This window comes from Orycteropus afer, unplaced genomic scaffold (genome assembly GCF_000298275.1).
Source record: "Orycteropus afer afer isolate SDZICR_OR568_19922 unplaced genomic scaffold, OryAfe1.0 scaffold00232, whole genome shotgun sequence".
NCBI classification, from domain to species: domain Eukaryota; kingdom Metazoa; phylum Chordata; class Mammalia; order Tubulidentata; family Orycteropodidae; genus Orycteropus; species Orycteropus afer.
In genome coordinates, this window is record NW_006921819.1 from 5,070,105 (window position 1) to 5,093,100 (window position 22,996).

The window sequence follows — 22,996 nt, forward strand, 5'->3', positions numbered from 1 at the left end:
TTCCTAGATTCATACTTCGTACATTCCATGTTCCGATGATTAATGGATGTCTGCGGCTGTTTCTCTTCAATTTGAGTGGTGCCACATCAGCAGTATGAATCTAGGCATTACAGTCATCAGTGATAATTAACACATCTTGATTGCAAGTTAGGCCCCCTCAATTCCACCTGCTCTCTCCCACTACTTCTTTGACTTCAGTAATTCACTGGAATGACTCACTCACAAAACTCACAGCAAGTACTATACTTAAAATTATAGATTCGTTATTATTATTATTATAGGAAGAAGATACAGATCAGGACCAGCATAAAGAAGAGATGCATGGGGCAAGGTCCGAGAGGGTTCCCAGTGCACAGCTTCCTTGTTCCAGAGAGGATCCAGTACCCTCACACTAGCATCAGTGTCTTGAGCTTCCCTATCCAGAACCTTTATTGGCTTCATTGCATAGTCACAGTTGATCCTTGCTCCTCTCCCACCCTGAGGTCAGCTGATATGCCATGAATTGGCCATTCTGGCTTGGCCAGGCTCCCACTCATTAATATAAATCCTCAAATATAGTCTTTAGACCTAGAGAGCAAAAAAGTACTCAGGAACTCCCCAAGATTATCTCTCAGGAATCAAGGACAGAGGCCAAATTACTTTCTGTGAGGTGATTCCTTACCTCACAAAATACCAAGTAAATAAACTCAAAGAGAGCCTGAATTCAAAAGTTCAACAGTGAAGTTCCTTAGCTATATAAAATTAATGTTGTCTTGCCAGTGTGCTGGCTCTCAGCATGGTGACAATACAGGTAAACAGCTGAGAGTGTGTAATGCAAGAGCCACAAAATGCCAGATTCTACTTTCTCATTTTTTATAAATTTGAGCGAAAATGGAAGAAATAAAAAAGTGAAAGTGCTAATTCAAAATACAGTTCCCATACTGAAAATATGTTTTAAAATCTATAAACATAATCCTTGTAGAAATTGTCAGGTGATTTTGTAAGAACTTAGTTCCTCAAAGATTTTGAGTTGTTCTCCTACATACAGTGCCTGACAGAGTACATCTCATTAAATGGTTGTTGAATGAATAACTCAATCTAATCAAACTTGTAAAACTCAGCTCTGGGTGGATTGTTGTGCCATTGCTTAGTAGAGTATTGTTCACCACTGCCTGGGACAATGCTTGGCACATAGTATGTGTTCAGTAAACATTTGTTAAATGGATAGATTTTTGTATTATAACTATTTTTTTCTGCTTTCTCTACCATTCATGGTAAACCATTCTCATGTATACAAAATTATTTTTTTTATATAAAGTGCAGATAGTTAAAGGCACAGTACCTGTTTCACTTCTTCCTTCTTCTCAGTAAACAATGAGAATATATGTTCACATCAAGAAATGTAAGATTTTAAAACAGGATGTAAGGAGTAAGGGAGCTGCCCTTTAATAACTTCATAAAAAAGGAAGAAGAAAATCCTTCCTTAGAATAGTGCACACATCAGTGGACAGAAGTATGTATCATTATTACACTGAAGTCCATTGATCACATAATATATTGGATCTATGATATTAACAAAAAGTTACCTTTGAAATATAAGCTTTACTCTAGTATTACATTAACTTATGGAAATCTCAGTACAAATAGAATTTCCGTTTGATTACTAACAGTTTTATTCATATGAAAGTAATTAGGTGCATGGTAGGCCCTTGTTTTTTATTCTGTTTGTCATTAACGTAAATCATGCATTACAATTCATGTAAATGCATTAATGCACATTCTGTGAAAAGGAGCAGAAGATCTCTTATACCAACTACCTGAGGTGTGCAGCAGTAGCTAAGAAGGAAACTGCTTTGCTGTGACTTTGTTATGATATATGCAAAGACTAAATATATCTTCTTCTAAAATAGACAAGACTTAATAGATCATTTTTCCAAAAAAGGAATTTTTTTATTATCCTCAGTTCAACATGTTTAATGACATTTCTGATCTCTTTTAAAATAAGGAACTCAGAACAAGGTGAACATACATTTGGAGCTCAGTTTCTCATTGTGGCACATGTTGTGGTCTCAATAATTCATGTGTCTGGGGTTTAGAATAGAGTAGCTCCCTGGGTACCTTCTTCATCTAGAAGTCCTTGGAGCTTCCTTCTCCATCTTTATTAACTAAATGCTTCTTTTAAGGACTCAGGGAAGGTCTTGGAAACCTACCTGGTAAATTGTCACTAACCAAAGTAGATTGCCCATTCTTCCTTCCGTGGAGTGGCTAGTAGGTTTGAACCACCAACCTTCTACTTAGCAGTCAAATCCCTTAGGCACTACTCCACTAGAGGTGGACTATGTTGAATGAGTGTTGCTCTTGTTTATTTCATTTAAATGACATCAAAGAATTTCTAAAGTTTTGCACATTAATGTAATTTGATATTCAGTGAGCTTTGAATTCTCTTTTAATCCCTAAAATAAACAAACAAACCAGCTGGCCTCAATTAAAGTATTCTAAAAATATATTTTCTTTCTTCTAAAATATGCTAAGATTTACTGTTAAGTATGGGTTTCCAGATTTTAATCATGGTTGAGATTTATATTTAGGACATGGTTGTTGTTGTTGTTGTTATGTGCCGTTGAGCTGGATCCGACTCATAGCGACCCCTCCCTGGGTTTCCAAGGCAGTATCACTACAGAAGAAGATTGCCCCATCTTCCTTCCGAGGAGCAGCTGGTGGGATTGAACCACCAGTCTTCTGGTTAGCAGTCAAATGCCTTAGGCACTACGCCACCAGAGCTCCAGGACATGGTTAGCAATGGTTACTTAAAGACACCCTAGCATCGCCTGGAAAAGAAATACCTGCCAGAAGCCTCTGTGTCTCAATTGTGGAGAAGCTTCCCTAAGAAGAAACTGGGGAGAATACGTGACCTCTGGCTTTATAGAACATTATATAATCCACCATGTTGCCCTTTACCTTCCTGTCTCTATACTGTCCATCCTCTAGCCTTGAATTCAGTAATTATTTGTGGAATACATGCGTGAACTGGAGGACGCTAGCCTAACTCTTGTCAAATAACAGAACAAGAAAACATATCCATTATATTTTAGTTCAGGACCTCTGGTGGTATAGTGCCTAAGGCATCTGACTGCTAACCAGAAGGCTAGTGGTTCAAACCCACCAACCACTCCTCAGAAGGAAGACTGGGCAATCTACTTCCATAGAGATACCACCTCGGAAACCCAAGTAGGGGTCGCTATGAGTCGGATTTGACTTGACGCCAGTGAGCTAGATTTTTTATATTTTAGTTCACTTAGCTCATATGTGACTATTTAGTTCAAAATCATTTTAAAATTAACACTTTTTTTTTAACTTTTGTCTATGTATGTGTGTGGTATGGGTGAATGTTTACAGAGTAAATTCATTTTCCATACAACTGTTCACACACATTTTGTTTCATGACATTGATTGCAATCCCCATAATGTAACAGCCCCTTTCCCACTTCCTCCCTGTAGTTATCTTTTCCCTGTGTCCTTCTTTCCTATTGTATTCCTACCATCTGAGCTGTTTCCCTGTGCAAATACTGCCCCTCTGATCTCCCGTGTTTGATTTTCTAAGAAGTGTACCTATCTGATGTAAATGTTCACCTTACATGCCTTTCTGTTGTTTGGCTGGAAGCCAGGGGAGTGAATTCAATTCCAGGCATGGAGGGTGACTAGGGGTCATAGTCTCAAGAGCTTCACCAGTCTCTTAGACCACTAAGCCTGGTCATTTCTATGATTTTGAATTTTGTTCCACATTTTTCTCCCACTCTATCCAAGATCTTAAAGTTAACACTTCTTTTAAAAATACTTATCTTTCTCCTTCTTTAGAGCAAAACTGTCTTGGAAAATTGAAAGCTAAAGTGGTACATTATATAAGTATACAAGTGCTAAAAAATACTCTGCTTTATTAGATACTTTTATATGCTAAAAATTATTCCTAGTAGGATTTACTGAGTTGTTATATTTGAAGCTAAAACTATTTTGCTTCCTAAGGAGCCCTGGTGGTGCAGTGGTTAAGTGTTTGGCTGCTAACTGAAAGGTCAGGGGTTTGAACCTATCAGGCAGCCCACAGAAGAAAGATGAGGCAGATCACTTCCTTAGAGATTCCATACCCCAACCATCAAGTAAAGTTTGACTCATAGCAACCCTGTAATTGAGTAGAATTTCCCCAAAATGTTTCCAAGGCTATAAATCTTTACAGAAGCAGACTGCCACATCTTTCTCCTATGAAGCAGCTAGTGAGTGGGTAAGCAGCTAGTGGGTTGAACTGCCAATCTTTCTGTTAGCAACCAAGCACTTAACCATTGCACCACCAGGGCCCATTTCTGTAAAGATTACAGCCTTGGAAACCATATGGGCAGTTCAACTGTGTCCTATAGGGTCTCTATGAGTTGGGGTTTTTTTGTTTCCTAACTAAAGAAGGTACTAGCTTACACTAACAAAAACACCTTTATGCTTTGGCTTAAAAGCTTAATTTCAGTTCTTCTTTGACCAAAAAAAATGGCAAAGATTTGCCCTGTATGGACACTACTGACCCATGGCCTTTCCCTTTATGGATATAGTGTTGGTTAGACCAGAATTTAGGATTTTAAAACAAAAAGCTCCATGGTTCTCAGGGGTTGCTGGAACTAGTACTCCCCATTCTATGATCATGGGTATTTTAAACCACTTGATAGAGACATGATGCTAAGTAATAAAATGTGGCATCAGTGAAGGTGTGAGGTCAGTTGCACACACATTCCCAAGAAGAGCAATAAAGTACACAAATGTTGTTTTTTCCCTCTATGGTGAATTTCTCACTATCCATCAATATTCAATCCAACTAGCCTGGGAAAAGTTCCCAGCTCTTAACACTGTTTCCATTATAAGAAGAAGATGCTTAAAGAAGATAGACAACAGAAGATAAATTTACTAGCTAGTACTTACATTAACTATTTTTATCTTGTGGTAAGCTTAATGTTCAGGTTCTCAAAAAATTATCTGAGAACAGTCCATTCCCAAATTGTTACAGAGAGAGGGCATGAGGACAAAGGGAACACAATGGCCTGGTCAGCTCAGCATGTAATCTTATTCCATTAATCATAAAACCCTGTTCCAGCCAAAGCCATGTTAGCAGAGTGACCTACACATTTCCCATAGACCAACAGTAAGATATTGCTGCTGTTCTTAAGGACAAACAAGTAGCAGTGATAAAGGTGAGAGCAGTGGTGGTTCAGTTGTAGAATTCTCAGCTTCCATGCAGGAGACCTACTTTCAATTCCTAGACAATGCACTTCATGAGCAACCACTACCATCTGACAGTAGAGGCTTGGGTGTTGCTATAATGTTGAACAGGTTTCAGCAGAGCTTCTAGACTAAGAGAGACTAGTGATAGGCTCCTGAAAATCAGCCAGTGAAAACCCTATGTATCACAATGGTCCCATTGTACTGTGCATGAAATCATCATGAGTGAGGGGGCCAACTCAAGCAGCTAACGACCACAACAGCATGATAAAGATTGCCAGTGAAAGGTAGGGATCGTGGCTGGACACATCACATGCATCATAGGCCATAAAACCATTTCAGGTCCTCGGGTTCCACTTATATTTCTTTAGTTTCTGTTTGTATTTTTTCTCCCTTTGATGAGGTAGGAACCCTACCAAAGGAGTATACTTTCTTTCTACCATGTTTTTTTTTTTTTCTAAATAGAAGAGTTAATACAGAAATAGACACAGTCTGCCTTCTTTATTGGCCAGGTCTGCTCTGCATGCTCCCCACTGAATGTGCAAACAGTCATTACTATTTAAATAATACCTTCTTTCCTTAGTAAATTTTATAGTAATCTATACAAATTGTTTCAGGGAATGTTTTTTTCAATTAAATAGTTTTGAACAGCTTGTTGTTGTTGTTGTGTGCCGTCGAGTCGGCCCCGACTCAGAGCGACCCCTCCTTGGGTTTCCTAGGCAGTATCACTATGGAAGTAGATTGCCCCATCTTCCTTCTGAGGAGTGGCTGGTGGGTTTGAACCGCCAGCCCTCTGGTTAGCAGTCAAGTGCCTGAGCCACTATGCTACCAGAGCTCCTGGTTGTTGTTGTTGTTGTTATGTGCCATCGAGTTGGACCCGACTCATAGCGACCCCTTCTTGGGTTTCCGAGGCAGTATCACTACGGAAGTAGATTGCCCCATCTTCCTTCCGAGGAGTGGCTGGTGGGTTTGAACCGCCAGGCTCCTGGTAGCACTAGTGATTTCACTGATTAAGGCGTTATAGTTGATTGACTATTAGATCATAGGTCTTCTATTTCCACTTTTATAGAGGAGGAGCTCTGGTGATGTAGATTGGGCAATCTACTTCCATAGTGATACTGCCTCGAAAACTCAAGGAGGGGTTGCTATGAGTCGAATGCAACTCAACGGTAGTGAGTTTGTTTTCTGTTTTTTTGTGGGTTTTTTTTTTTTTTTTTTTGCAGCCCAGAGAAGAAAACTAACTTGTCTGTGTCACACAGCCTCACACAGGGCAAAACCAGAACCCTGACCCTTGACACCAAATCACAGTTCTTTTCATCACACTCCACTGCATTCCTTTCCTCTCCTTTTCATGTTGCTTTTTCTATTGGGAAAATCCACAATCACCTCAAAGTAACACTGAACTGAAGAGAACTTGAAGTTGTTCTTTAACGAAACCCAAGTGGAATTTGTTATTTATTTCACTCAGCATGTCTTCCAGCTCCAACTATTTGGACCATACATCATCATTGCTCCTACTGGCTGAGTAATATTCCATTGTATATGTGTACCACATTTCATGTCAATTCATCTGCTGGTGGACATCTAGGTAGTTTACACATTTTGGCTATTGGGAATAGTGTTGCAGTGAACATTGGTGTACTAGTATCTGTTTGGGTCTCTGCTTTCAAGTCTTTTGAGTATATACCTAGGAGTTTCTGGGTCATATGGTAGTTTGTTTGCTTTTTTGGAAGAACCACCACAACTGCTATACTGTATCATATTGCCACTACTAGTGAGTCTGTTCCAATCTCTCCACATCCTCACCAACATTTGTTATTTTCCTTGGAGCTTTTTGTTTGTTTGTTTTCTTTTTTAATCTCAGCCATCCTATGCACTGCCGTCAAGTTGGATTCGACTCATAGCGACCCCTCCTTGGGTTTCCAAGGTGATATCATTACGGAAGTAGATGCTATGTCACTGTGGTTTTGATTTGCATCTTTGTAATAGTTAATGACGGTGAGCATATTTTCATGTATTTGGTGTCTTCTTTGGTGAAATGTCTACTCAGGTCCTTTGGCCATTTTATGATTGGATTATTTTTCTTTTTGTTGTTGAAGTTTTATATATATATATTGGTTATTAGATACTTACTGGATATATGGTTTCCAAAGATAGTCACCCAGTTGGTAACTTTTCACTTTTTTGGTAAAGTCTTTTGATGAACCAGAGTTTTTAATTTTATGTGCTGTAAATATATCCATGAATATAGTACAGCATACAGTGGACAAAGTTAGAACTTTTTAGCCATAACCAAACATCTTGAGGAAATGAGTCACTGGGCCTGGGGGCTCAGGACCTTAGTCCTGGGAGACATCAAGGTCAATTAGCATAACATTATACAAATCCTGCTTTGGTAAGCAGGGTCTTACATCCTACTACATCCTGCTTTGGTAAGCAGGGTCTTACAAGCTTGTGAGCAGCCATCTGAGGTGCAACTATTGGTCTCTCCCATTCAAAGCAAAGAAGAGTGAAGAAAATCAAAGATGCATGGAAACAACTAGTCCATAGGACTAATGGACCATGTGAAACCCAGCCTTTATGACCCTGAGACCAGAAGAACTAGATGTTGCCCAGCAATCACTGCCAACAAGTTGGAAAAGAATCACAATAGGAGTTCCTGGATAGAGGGGGAGAAAAATGTGGAACAAAACTCACAATCATTAAAAAAAAAAAAAAAAACAGGTTTACTGGTCTGATAGAGAGACTGGTAGAAGAACCCCTAAGACTACAGCTCTTAGATACTCTTCAAGCCTTGAACCAAACTCACCCCTATGGCTCAACTTTCAGCCAAACAACAGGTGTATAAGATGAACACTAACACCAGGGAGTTATGTACCCCTTAGAACAATCAACCATACAAGATCAAAAGGATAGGAAAGAAGGCCAAAGGGAAATGGTAATCACAGGGATGAAGTGGGAAGAGTGCTGTTTCACTGTAGGGGATTGCAGTCAATGTCACAAAACAAAGTATGTATGGATTCTTGAATGGAAAACCAATTTGCTCTGTAAACTTTAACCCAAATCACAATAAAAAGCTTATAAAAATTTAATTTTTATGAGGTCCCATTTGTTTTGTCTTTTGTTGTTTGTGCTTTTGTTATTATATTAGCTAATCCATTGTGAAAAGCTATGCCCAAAAGTGTTGCCCCTGAATTTTCTTCTAAGAATTTTATGGTTTTCGTTTGCACAGTTAGGTCCTTAATCCATTTTGAATTTGTTTTTTGTGTATGGTGTGAGGCACGCATAGATCATGTTTCATTTTTCTGCATGGAAAGTCCAATTTTCCCAATACCATTTATTGAAGAGACTCTTCTTTCCCCATCAAATGGACTTAGCACCCTTGTCAAAAATCAGCTGACCCTAGATGCTTGGGTTTATTTCTGGGCTCTCACTTCTATTCTATTAGTCTATGTATGTATTGTTATACCAGTACCAGGCTGCTTTTATTATATTGTGTTTTAAAATCAGGAAGTGTGAGTCCTCCCACTTTGTTCTTCCCTTTCAGCATTGCTTTACCTATTTGGGACCCCTTGCAGTTCCACATAAAGTTGAAGGTTGTTTTCTTCATTTCTGCAAAGAAGGCTTTTGAAATTTTGATTGATATTGCACTGACTCTATAAACTGCTTTGGTAGTATTGACATTTTAACAATATTAAGTCTTCCAGTCAATGACCATTTATTTAAGTCTTCTTAATTTTTTCAGCAGTTTTAAAATTTTCATTGTATAAGTCCTTCACACCCCTGCTTAAATTTATTGCTAGGTATGTTATTCTCATAGATTCTAGGGACAGGAGTATTTAATGTTCAGCCTGTCATGAAATTAGTAAGTTATTCAGTGCAGAAAAGGAGAAAGAGGATGCCTGTGAATACAATATTAGATGTCAAATTAGAATATCAGGATATACAGATGTTATGGCTCTCATAATGGTATTAGTTAACCACACCATTTACAAGGAATATAAACCATACATTTAATTGCATATGGAATTCTGTTTATGTACTACTTTTCTGTTTCCTTCTAACTCTTGTTTTCATTTTTAGATCTTGACATCATGTTAACATAATTTGAAGGCCAGTGACTCTGCAACTTCCCCAGGCTTGAAGAGTCAGGGTTTAAATTATAGCTGTGTTCCTAAATAAAAAACATGATTTAGAGGAAAATTACACACACACACACACACACACATACTTTGAAATTATAATCAAGTACATATATAGCATTCTAGAGATAGAGAAATACCAGGTACAAAGCTGTGAACTAAAATGTCACAATGCCAGACCTATCTAATAGTCCAGGCTGCTACTTAGTGAATCAACACAAATAAATGCACAAATACAAATTGTGAAGGTAAAGCTCTGAAATGGAATTTGAGGTATAACATCCCCAAACGACATGAACATACTTATAAGAATTCAGTAGTATTGTAATATCCACAAAATTTTTTCTTTTAATTTTTATTGTAATTTGGGTCAAAGTTTACAGAGCAAATTCACTTTTCCATACAGCAGCTCACATATATTTTGTCTCATGACACACTGCAATTTCCCACAATACAACAGCTTCCTTCCCAGTTGCTCCCCATAGTTACCTCTTCCCTGTGTCCTTCACTTCCATACACGCCTGCCCCCCGAGCTGTCTCCCAGTGCAAACCCAGCCCTTCTGTTCTCCCATGACTGACCTCTCCAAGAAGTGTATCTACCTAATGTAAATATTCAGCTCATATGCCTGTCTTTTGTTTGGCTGAAAGCCACAGGAGTGGGTTCAATTCCAGAACTGAAGGGCAGCTAGGGGCCATAGTCTCAGGGGTACCACCAACCTCTATCAGACCAGCAAACCTGGTCTTTTACAAAAATTATTTTTCACATGTTTTATTTCTCTAGTTTTTAGTGTCTTTAATTTGGCAAATTATTCTTTCCCAATGAAGTCATGCTACATGGCCTACTTTTTATCTCAAGTTTAACCATTTGTCTTACTTCACAGTAAGAAAGGAAAAGAAATGGACTATATATACCAAAAATTATAGCATATTATTCAGTTCTCATTTTATGATAAAAATTGTTAACTGATTGGACTCACGGCTTTGTACAAATTTCTGCCCTTTAACTAAAATTTCTTTTCATTCTCTAAGTAAAAAGTTTCTACTTTGGCTTTGAGAGTTCTAAGGTAATAATGTAATTGCAGAAGTTTTAACTATTCCAGTGATTATAAATTGCATATTCTCTTTTTACACCATGCATTTAGTCCAGAAGGTTCTCATGTGCCATTAGAATTGTTATAGGATCAAAATCTCCCTTGATAATTTTTCATAAACCCAAAATAATCTAAGATATGTGACTGCAAACCAGAAGGCTGGTGATTCAAACCCACCAGCCACTCCTAGGAAGGAAGATTGGGCAATCTACTTCCACAGTGATACTGCCTAGGAAACCCAAGGAGGGGTCGCTATGAGTCGGATCCGACTCCATGACAGCGAATGTGGTTTTTTGTTTTGGTTGGTTGCTAGGTACACACACACATACACACACAAAAGGCTTACTAACCTAAGACAGCCCTAAAGGATCACCCTAAATAGAACATAAAGAATTGAAAAAACTTAGAGACGGGTTCAACATAGGGATAAGGGGTCATAAGTATCATTCCTAAGTACTAACTTAACTAGGGGGAGCTCTGGTAGCATAGTGGCTAAAGCACTTGACTGCTAACCAGAAGGCTGGCGGTTCAAACCCACCAGCCACTCCTCGGAAGGAAGGTTGGGCAATCCTACTTCCGTAGTGATACTGCCTCGGAAACCCAAGGTGGGGTCGCTATGAGTCGGGGCCGACTCGACGGCACATAACAACAACAACAACTTAACTAGGTGAGTGGGAGGAAGAGCAGAGCAGGTTGGGGGGAAGGATTGAGGATCAGTGTGAGAAAAGACATGTGAGTCTGCAGCTTAAAGGAAAGTCTTCCTCTAGAAATGTAAAATAAAGTTATTAGGTATAGATATTTCGAAAACGTTGGGAACTGTTGAGTGTGTTGGCAGCAGAAAGAAGAGGTAGGGCCTGGGGAAGGCTGCTGTATTTACTGAGCTCAGAGAGGCAAAACTGTCAAAGGCCATGTCGGCCTTCTTTTCTATGTCCCTGTTGGCCCTGGGCTCCTTTAAAATGTGGATCCTTGAACCCTACCCCATTCCCTAAAGAGAAGCCCTGCCATCAATGCAGTGAGTATACAAGGTGTTATTTTAGGCACCAGACCTTGGCTCATGTGAACCTTGCAGTCAGTGTATTGCCTCAACCTTTGCAAGATCTATTGCTAAACCAACTTCTTTTTTTTAAGCTAAATGACAGTCGTCCTTTCATTCTTGTTAATCTGTTGGATCCCCAGTTGTTTTATTACTTTTCCCTGGTATACCTGTGGAAACCTATTCCTAACACTTATCAGATGTGTTCTTGGGTCAAGCTACGTAACTGTGCTTCTGTTTCCTTGCCTATAAAATGGAGATGTTAACAGTATCTATGGTCAAATACCCAGAATAATGCCTGGCACATAGCTCCCTATAACACATTTTGACACATTGTCCCTTTGACACATTGCCACGTGTCAAAGTTGCTGATAACTGTGTTCCAAATCATCTCACCTAATCAGATGCTCATCATTAAGCAAAATATGGAACGTAACATGAAACATGCTCAAAATACTGGTTTGCAAAATGCAAGGAAAGCAAGACTGTGAAAGAAGAGGCCAGGTGGGGGCAGGGGGATTAGCAGAAAAAGGAGCTTGAGTTCCTTTATCCCCACTCCAAACAGATTTCATCCCTTTACTTTGTGTTATATATTTAGTTTCTAGAAATATTTCATTTGAAGAAAAAGCTCTACTGCTTTAGGAAAATAAATAAATAAATCTTAGCTAAACTATTAGTAAGGTAATGTCCTTGTCCCTCCACAATGCAGTAAAGCCTTCTTGGATGCAGTGCCTACTATATGCAGAGCACTTGCTGGGTTCCACAGGAGAAAAGGAAAAAGAATGTGCTCTGCTTCTAAGTGGTCCACAATATAATAAGTGACAAAGACACAGTCTCAGTGCCAGGCATTATGTACTGTGCTATGCTATGCTATGTTAGAGGTACAGAATACAGCAGCAGCAACACAGAGAAGTGTTCGAGGAAGGCTTCTCAGAAAAAGTGGCTTTTAAAGGATGGTTGGGATCACCAGAAGCAGAGCTGCAGGCAACTGGAATAGTGACCTCAAGGCTGGAACACGATGGCTCATTCTCCATACCAATCAAGTGACACAAATGATGTCTGACTTCAGCCTGTCTTGACTGGGCCTAGCGGAGTGGGAGAGAAGGGAACCTAGGGGTCCAGCTTGAGCAGCTTGGCTGACATGGAGAGGATATAGCCTTGGTGCCCAGATTTTAAATACAGATGTGATGTATCAGAACTGGGTTTGAGGAAGAGGAGTTTGACACTGCATCCCTATCGTGTGGTTGGTGGGAAACCAATCTGCAAGCTATCCCAGGAGGCCCAGAGAGATAGAGAGAGACTCTTGAGTTAAAATCATCTGTAAACCAAAAATACAAACTCACTGCCATAGAGTCGGATCCAACTCATAGCGACCCCTCCTTGGCTTTCCGAGGCAGTATCACTATGAAAGTAGATTGCCCAACCTTCCTTCCAAGGAGTGGCTGGTGGGTACAGAGAATTTACTTTTTCTTAATTTATAAACAGCTGTCAGTATTGAGCTGTATTTGAGGAATCTGTCTAAAAGAAAAGAGGTACAGCACTCATGGCTGCCATTTCAAATTCTATTTCTGAAGGGTATAATACATAATGACAGTGTCTCAGTTCTCTAGTGCTACTATAACAAAAATATGACAAGTGGAGAATTAAACAGGAATTTATTCTCTTACAATTTTGGAGGAAAGAAGTCCAAATTCAAAGTGCTGGATGTAGGGGTTAGGTGAAAGCCCTTCAACCTTAGCCTTCAGCACTGCCTCTTATTCCAGACCTACTGGAGCTAGAGGCTCTCCTAACACAGGCAGCTGCTGGCTGCTAAGGCTGACAAACCCAAGGTCAGCAGGTAAAATGCACAATCCCAAGATGGGTAGGCAACACAGCAGCCACTGATTCAAGTCCAGGAACAATCTCAAAATTGGCAGACAACACAACAGGCCACTGGTTCAAGTCTAGGAACTGGAAATGAAGACTTGGCCAAGATGTGTCAAAAAGCTAGAGGCCTTTCCCAAAGTTCTTCCATATATACCAGAAGCAGGTCATACCCCCAGGCAACTCTCCTTCCACTGATTAGGTGTTCACTTAAGATTCCACCAAGGAGGTGATTACAATCTCATCATGGGGAATAACTACATCAGCTGTCCAGTTACTCAAAACCATGGCCCAACCAAGCTGACACACAACCTTAACTACCACAGACAGTTTTAAGGGGGGAAGGGGCCCCTTTCTTCACCATTCTCTGTCTGCAAAACTTAAAATTACAATGTAACCTGTCAGGCTTAAATGTGAGTGAAGTTCCATGGGTATTTATAAAACATCAAATAGAATCATGTCTGCAAACAATGGGTTTTCACCCACTGCAATAAAAGAGTATTAGAGGAACACTGGCATAGATTGCAGTGGGAGTCAGGTCAGTGCTTTCACCAAGGCAAACAAAGGATGCTTTAATGCTCTCATCTTATATGGGGCAGCTAGTCTTCAGTGCTCTAGTCAGACATCTTGTGTGTGTGTGTGTGTGTGTGTGCGTGCACGTGCACAATCTGGGTTAAAGTTCACAGAGCAAATTCATTTTTTATTCAACAGTTCATAGACATTTTGTTCCACAGCACTGACTGCAATTCCTATAATGCAACAGCTTTCTTCCCTCTTCCTCCCAGTGGTTACCTTTTCCCTGTATCCTTTTTCCCTATGTATTCCTGTCCTCTGAGCTATTTCCCTGTGCATATCAGGCCCTTCTGATCTCCCATGGTTGATTGCTCTAAGGAATGTACCTACCTGTTCACCCTGTAGTTCTACTACTTGGTGGAAGCCACAGGAGCAAGTTCAATTCCAGGCTGGAAGGGTGACTAGGGGCCATAGTCTCAGGGGTTACACCAGTCTCTATCAGACCTGTAAACCCAGTCTTTTTAATTATTTTAAGTTTTGTTCCATATTTTTCTCCCACTCTATCCAAGATCTCCTATTTTGATACCTTTCCGAGTGGTTGATCGTGGTAGTCAGACATCATCTAGGTCTGGTCTCAGGGTCATGTAGGCTGAGGTTCACATGGTCCACCAGTCCCTTGGACTAATTGTTTCCCTGTGTCTTAGATTTTCTTCATTTTTCTTTGCTCCTGACTAGGATTGAGCAATCTATTTCCGTAGCGATACCAATTGGGAAACTCAAGGTGCGGTCACTAAAGAGTCGGGTTTGAGTCGAGGGCAGTGAGTGAGGAAAGACCAATTGTTGCATCTTAGATAGCCACTCTCAAGCTTTTTAGACCCCAGTCGCTACTCACCAAAGTAGGATGTTGAACAATGTTTTTGTGTAGTATGTCTCGCCAGACGGACCAAGGTTGGAGTGCGGATGTTTTCTTACGTGCAAAGCAGCCATATCCTGTTTACTTCAGTAGATAATTCCTAAGAAAGTGTGTGGTCATTAATTTTTTTGAATTTAATAATGCTTTAAATAGATGGAAAAGGCTCATTTTTAAAAACTTGGTGGAATCCGACTCACAAGACCACCACCAGACTGAGCGCGCTAGCCCCACTTTCGTCATGGCTCCGCCCGGCGCCGAGCTCTGACGCCACCGCCTGCGCGGTGCTGCAGAAACAGGAAGTGGAATCAAAACAAAGGAACCGGGACTGGAGAGGACCTTCCTCCTCCCTGCTTGCCGGGCTGATTTCGACCCAGGCCGTGGACCTCGAGTAATCGCCAGACCATGTCCAACATGGAGAAACACCTGTTCAATCTTAAGTTCGCTGCCAAAGAACTGAGCAGAAGTGCCAAGAAATGCGATAAGGAGGAAAAGGCCGAAAAGGCTAAGATTAAAAAGGCCATTCAGAAGGGCAACATGGAAGTTGCGAGGATACACGCCGAAAATGCCATACGCCAGAAGAACCAGGCGGTAAATTTCTTGAGAATGAGTGCGCGGGTCGATGCGGTGGCTGCCAGAGTCCAGACGGCGGTGACGATGGGCAAGGTGACCAAGTCGATGGCCGGTGTGGTTAAGTCGATGGACGCGACATTGAAAACTATGAATCTGGAGAAGATCTCTGCCTTGATGGACAAATTCGAGCACCAGTTTGAGACTCTAGACGTCCAAACGCAGCAAATGGAAGACACAATGAGCAGCACGACGACGCTTACCACTCCCCAGAACCAAGTGGATATGCTGCTCCAGGAGATGGCAGACGAGGCCGGCCTCGACCTCAACATGGAGCTGCCGCAGGGCCAGACGGGCTCTGTAGGCACGAGCGTGGCCTCGGCTGAGCAGGACGAACTGTCCCAGAGACTGGCCCGCCTGCGGGATCAAGTGTGATTGCAGAACCCGCTCTGCAGGTCATAGACCGTAGCCACCTTCTGAAACGGTCTCTGTGTATTAGAGAGTTATTACCCACCAGAAACTCTGAATGCGCTAGAAGGCTGAAATGCTCTTTATTTAAGATGAGTCTACTTTTGGGCTTACAACCCTCTCCAGAATTCCAGGCTTTCTTCACTCTCAACTGAATTTTATAGTTCTGTATAGCTTGTGATGATGTGTATTTTTATAGCTGCTTTTTGACAGAACTAGTTAATTGGGGGTATATGAATCTTTCTAAAAAATTTGGTCAAAACTCTACTTTCCATATACTCAGTTTTGTGCCCAGAATTGTCAGATTGAAGGTGTTTGGGTTTTGGTGGTGTTTTATGTAATTGTAAATACCAAAAAATTGACAGGTGGTGCATAAAAATTAAAGAGGGGAGAATGAATACTTATTTTGATTACATGACTATAAACACTTTGTTCAGTCTACTTAAATGGATAGTGTTGTTTCTGTGTATTGTTTTTTTGCCACCAAAGTGAGACTACAGTTGACTGTTAATCTGTTCTCATAATTTATACTAAAATTACCTTTGCACATTTTTTGGATAATATTGTGGTTATGTTCTATAAGTTTTTTTCATGTGTTAAGGTCTTTGTGTGACTGGAAAAAATGCCACATAACTTCATTGATGGCATTTTTGCTTATATTTTCTGTTTACCAAATAGAGTTTTTAAAAGACAAGGCTTAACATTTTCATTTCTTTCAAATGAGCTATGTGTTTTGAGTTGCTTTCCTATTTCATTTTAACTCTTTAACTAGACTTGACTGCTAACCAGAAGGCCGGCGGTTCAAACCCGCCAGCCACTCCTCGGAAGGAAGATAGGACAATCTACTGCCTCTGAAACCCGAGGGGTCGCTATGAGTCGGCTCCAACTCAACGGCACATAACAACAACAGCAACATGAAGTATGTTAGCATGTCAGTCATATTACTCTTAACATTGCCAAAGAACTCTTGATTGGTTTGGGAAAACCTTGGGACAGTGTCTTTGTAGGTTTTGTTTCTAACAGAAAAAGGAAATGAGAACTGCATTTTAAGTTCTAATTTTTTGCATTAATCATTTTGTCTTTTAACAAGAACTCTTAAAGAACCTTAGCAATACAAGTTGAAGTGTTTTACTTAGCCATGCAAATGACTGAAATGTCCATGCATCCAGCTAGAAGTCTAGGAAGAAGGAAAGAGGTAGGATTGGACAGCAAGCTTGCCTCTCTAAGGCTAGAGCCCAGATGTACTACCTTTCATCTTCCTAGGAATGGCAGCAGTTCTCTGACTGAAAAGTACAGCATGCTGCCACTGCTTTCTCCTGGCCTCAAAAAAATGGAGAACAAAAACTTGCTTTGCCTTGGCACATATATTAATCTAAGTTAAATACTTAAGAGTGTTTTTTAATTCCTTCTTTTCCTGCACTGGAAAATTTCTCCATAAGAGAACTCCATTGTTTCAGAAAAATAATTATAGGGATTCTTCCAAGTCCTTGGGAAGATTCTTAACCAAATATTCACCATTATAATGTTTTCCAGTGTGAATGAGCTTGCTTAAGAAAAAGTTAATTAAGAAATGTTTGCATTTCTTGTTTGTATGATGGAGCCTTGTATTTAAGTGACTTTATATTTGAATTTGTTCTGAAGTTTCCATAAGGCACACCTATTGATTGTCTCCTCCACATCTATTTTCTAGAAGTCACTCTTCTCCATGTCTTCTTTTGTCCAAATGGTTGCCCCAAAACCAGCCATGTGTGAGTACAGCATGGTCTTAGCCCTTCTTAAGATTGGAAAAAAAAGTAATTACAACTTAAAAAATAACTTAGTGTTAAATCCTTTGGCAAATTGAAGACCATTTTATAGTGCAAATACTCCCAACAAAACTAATATATTTTGTGAGATTAAATGATGTTTGTATGTGCTTAAACTCTTAAAATATGTTCATTTCAAATCATCTGAATGTACATTTTTATGAACTATAAATGTTATTTTCAAAAGCACACTAGGGCAATGAATTATTTCCTCACTTTTGCAGATGATGAAATGCTGAAATGTAAATCACAGAAATTTACCAAATAAATAATTTTAAACTACATGTTAAAGCTTATTAATGTGCATCCTGTTTAAAAAGCTATTTACAAAAGAATTCAGAGGTAGGTTTGGTTCAGAAAGCACGGTATTTTTCCAAATTCATCCTCAACCCCCCCCCCCAAGTTTTTGTTTGGTTAGTGTGTTATTTTTACACATTTCTAGAAATCTGGCTCACTCTTATTGTAAATTATTTCTTCAGGTCAACAAGATTTTTCTTCATATTGAAATGTCCCTAGGCCCAAATACAGATAAAATTTACAAAAGGATCTAACTGAAACATACTAGGAAATACTTGGTCTTTCATGCAATTACAGTATACTTTCACTTTTATTTCGCCTTTTTTTTTTTTTTATTGCCTTCAGAATGCAGAATTTCTAACATATATTTAGAATTAGTGAAAAAAGAATACAGTAAACTTTACTCTTCCCACTTTTGGTTCATTTCAGTTCAGGAACCCAGGTGATAATTGCATGTACTATTTGAGAACTTTCTTAGTAAAACTGTTTTCTATGGTTGTGTCATAATAACCTCTCTGTGAAAGAGTGTTAATGCAGGCAGATAGCTGTGCAATACAAGTGTGACATGAGACGTAGGCCCTGCTGTATGCTGCCCTGCCATCTTTGATTTTGGGGAAAAAAAGTACCAAACCCACTGCCATGGAGTTGATTAAACCCATAGTGAGCCCTCCTTGGGTTTCCAAGGCAGTATCTTTACGGAAGTAGATTGCCCAGTCTTCCGAGGAGTGCCTGGTGGGTTTGAACGACCAGCTTTCTGGTTAGCAGTCAAATAAATGCCTGAGGTACTACGCCACCAGAGCTCCCTAATTTGGAAAACAGCCCTTAAAATAAGCACCAATCTGATAACTTCATTACTTGGACACAGTGTCAGGGTCAACCGGACAATCTTACACTATAAAGCAGAATGAGGGACCTTGTATTCTGAAGATTTCTTCTCTGCATTACACAGAACACCCACTTGGAAGCCTTGTAGTCAAAACCCAAAGCTCAAAACTTTGGTACAATTGGCAAAAAAAAAAAAAAGTGCAAAACAACGGACATTAACTGTTGAGCAAGCTCCTGTAATTTCTCTTTTTAATCAACTGACTGCAGTTAGCAAAATGCCTGCCGGGTGTATGTACCAAGTTAGCTTTTTTTACAGCTAGATTGTAAATTCCATATGGATCAAGATCAAACTGTGTGTGTCATAGTCACAATTATACCCCATTGCGGTGCCCAGCACAGAATAGGCTCATGACAGGCTTGTACGGAGTAAATGCGTGCCTAGAGTGCTTTAGCACACACAGGAAGTCATGTGGTAGAAAGGGCAGAGCCCCAGGTAACCCCAGAAGCACAGTGTCCTCTTCTTTCAAAGCATTTATCCAAATTGAAATGTTTCTCCCTGCCCTTTAGAGTTTATACATTCTGTTTCCCTCCTGAATAGTGCCAGGACAAACGATGCAGCATAGTTTATTCAGAATGACTGGAGATATTAAACATTTAAAAAAACATCTCAGGTGCTGACTATGTGGGATTTCTTGTTAGAAGTAAAAAAAAAAAAAAAAAAACCTCTGCCCTTAAATAGTATTCAGATAGGACACACAGCAAAGGTAAGGTGCCACAGATATAATGAAATAATCAACCTGCACACTTCCGATTAGTGTGTTTTATACTTCAATCTATGGTGGCGTAGTGCCTAAGGCATTTGACTGCTAACCAGAAAGAAGGCTGGCAGTTCAAACCCACCAGCCACTCCTCAGAAGGAAGATTGGGCAATCTACTTCCATAGAGATACTGCCTAGGAAACCCAAGAAGGGATCACTGAGTTAGATCCAATCCACAGCAGTGAGTTTGTTTGTTTGTTTTTTGTTTTGTTTTGTTTTAATCACATTAGAAGGCAGCATAGATGGGATAATGCAACCCCCATTGGGTTTCTGAAGTGGTAAATCTTTACAGAAGTAGATTGCCCCATCTTCCTTCCATGGACCAGCTGTGGTTTTGAACCACCATCTTCTGGTTAGCAGTCAAATGCCTTAAGCACTACATCACCAGAGCTGCTTACAATTATGTATAGCAGAAGGGATTATTGGGTCTATGGCAGTTAGAACAGGCTTCTTAGAGGAGGTGGAGCTAAATCTGGGTTTAAAGGGAAAAAAGTGGTTTTGAGAGTCTGAAAAGTACTGTGAAGGATTTGAAGGCCAGACTAAAAAGTGGACTTTACCCCAAGGAAAGAAAAAGGAAGATGAGTCATCAGAACTATTGCCCAGGTGAAAAGAGATTAGAACCTAGATTAGGAGACTCGGAAAGGAGAAGAAAAGATGTACTTCTCCAAAGTCAGTATGACATGAGTCCCTGAAGCTGTTGGGGATATTGCTTGCTCAGTGGGTCTGTGCTCAGTGAGTCTGTGCTTGTAGCACGATGCTGCTGACCTGAGGATCTTAACCCATGCTACATTTTATCACTGTATAGGTAATGTTTTTCTCCACCAATATTTTTATAATCATAGATAAATATCATAACTAAATTTCAATTACAGACTGAGATTTTTTACTTGCCTTGGCACAGTGTCAACTTGCTATAATTCTCACAAAAGAAGATAATTTTAAGTATACTTTAATTAAATTTAGTTGGTACTCTTTCTGAGATCCATTTGTTTAATTATAAAGGCATTGAACAGATTAGTTTTCATGTCTTTCCTTGTCCCGTTTTCACGTCTCCATGGTCATAGGAATGCTGACATTGGAGTTATATTACTGAAGTGTAAGTTTAACAGGATGTAAACAATAATTGTTCTTGTGTGCCAACATCAAATACAAGGGAGACCTAAATGACGAGAATAAAAATGCGCCTACCAATTTGAATATTTTAGACTAGACCAGGAAATACTGAAAAAAATCAAAGTAAATTTTTTTCTTTTTTTTTTTAATTGCAATTTGCGTGAAAGTTTACAGAGCAAATTGGCTTTCCATTCAGCAATCCATACACATTTTGTGACATTCATTGCAGTCTCCACAATCTAACAGCACTCTTCCCACTTCCTCCTTATGTTCACCATTTCCATTTGCCCTTCTTTCCTATCCTTTCCTGCCTTCTAATCTTTACCCCTTTTGATGCTGCCCTTTTGATCTCTTATGGTTGAAAGTTCTAATGAACGTGTTCCTCCCTAGTGTTATTATTCACTTTATAGGCCTATCGTTGGGCTGAAAGTTGAGATATGAGGGTAAATTCAGTTCCAGGCCTGAAGGGTATCTAAGGGCCACAGTCTGCGGAGTTATTCAGCTACTGTTTAACTACTTTTTTATATAGTTTCCATAATGGGATCATTTCTGTAATTTGGTATTTTTTTTTTTGCAACTCTGGATATCTTTAAAGGGGAATCTTAAATCTGCTCAATTTTTCTGTCATGCAGTGGCATGTGTCAGGAGACAGTGTTACTCTTTAAAATACAGTCATATGCACAGTTCTATGTATGATTTAGAAGTCTCTTAAATTATCTCTTTATGTTTAATGTTACTGTTGCTGTTGCTGTTAGCTGTTGAGATGGCTTCCAACTCATGGTGACTCCATGCAATCTGGATCAAATTAGTGTGATCCATAGGGCTTTTGTTGGCAGATTTTCAGAAGTAGATTACCAGGCCTTTCTTCCTAGTATGTCTCAGTCTAGAAGCTCCACTGAAACCAGACATTCTATGGGAGAAAGATGTGGTAGTCTGCTTCTATGAAGATTATAGTCTTGGAAACCCTATGGACTCCTTCCTATAGGGTCACTGTGAGTTGAAATTGACTCAAAGGCAAGGTTATAAAAGTGGAGCCTCAATTTGAAGAAGTACTTCTACAACATGTGATTGAACCAAAGATCAAGACAAAACCTGATGGTACAGAAATGAAGCCCTTCTGCTTGACATCCTTCATTGTGTTCTCTATTCCTTGAAATCTCTCAAAGAATTTGGAACACATTCACTTCCAAGGGTGAATTTTTACACTTTATTTACATTGCACAAACTTGAAGTCCTTGGACTCAAGTCAGCACAAGAAGGAATTTTGACTATCTGACAACCAGGAGATGAGAGATGGGAAAAGATAATTAGTACCTGACTTTTCTGCCTTTGTCATCACATCTCAGAACCGGTGGTTTTTAATACCATTACAGAAAGTACTCCCACCACTTCTACTGGAAGGCAGCTTCTAGTTACTTTTATCAAGAACTTTAGATGTATTTCTGGTTAATTATTACACTGTTTCTACTTATATTAGTTATTACCATCTGAATAAATTCACCCACCTGCCTCTACCCTATTTCATCCTATTTTAAAGTGCTTGATTTCTAAACTCTTAACAGTAGGGAAAGACTTCACGGTAGTCAGTTTACTTTTCAGTTCCTTCAAGCCTTTTAATCAGAGATGACAGTTACTTAATTATGTGTTCAGTATTATATGTCCTCTGTCAGAGAGCAGACCCATTTCTGAATTAAATCAGCACTGTGCATGCATTGCCAGGTGCCACCCTGTCACCACTGCCGTGCTAAGTATCCTAGACCCCTTTCTTCATCACAGCCTCAGGCCTTTGAACTCCTATCTGTTACATGGTCATGATTCAAGGGTCACCTCCATGACATCCCCACTCCACCAAAGTCAAAGGCAGCAATGACTGAGCCCCACATGCAGTCTAGTTTCCCACCAGCCTCACACAGGGCTGGCTGCCTTCAAGCCTCCTCTTTCAGCCAAAACTTCCCATTGTTGTCACTGCATCCAGCTCTCTTCCTCAGGTCCCCTGCTGTGCAGGAACACCAGCCAGCTGGGCAGTGCCTGGTCCAGCATGGCCACCAACAGATACAGAGACTGTTTGGCATCTCAGCCAGCCCTGTCCTGTGGGCCATAGACTACAGTCCTTCTTCAGGAACAACCAGCTGTTTTTAACTGTGTCAAATGGTACAAAGACTACTCCACAGCCACCTTCCTGGGTAAGAACTGACCTAGTCATTTCTCACATTAATAAGGAGCCCCAGTACCTCAGCTGAAGTAACCCCATAGCTGACAGGTGAGGTTTGGTTGCACTCTGAATGGACCTTCAGATCTTCATTCAACCCTGTACACATT

The 22,996-nt window shown here is 39.9% G+C and overlaps 2 protein-coding genes across 2 annotated transcripts in view; both read left to right on the forward strand.

Annotated features, from left to right (window-relative positions):
* Positions 1–22,996, forward strand: part of GNAL (G protein subunit alpha L) — a 158,958-nt gene that overhangs the window by 115,547 nt on the left and 20,415 nt on the right. The gene's annotated exons all lie outside the window — the stretch shown is intronic.
* On the forward strand, positions 15,187–15,786 carry CHMP1B (charged multivesicular body protein 1B). Its single transcript, XM_007948917.2, has one exon. It carries the CDS (start codon positions 15,187–15,189, stop codon positions 15,784–15,786), a length of 600 nt encoding a protein of 199 aa, XP_007947108.1.

Coding starts and splice junctions, on each gene's coding strand:
- CHMP1B (XM_007948917.2), top strand. CDS start 15,187: ATGTCCAACATGGAGAAACACCTGTTCAATCTTAAGTTCGCTGCCAAA.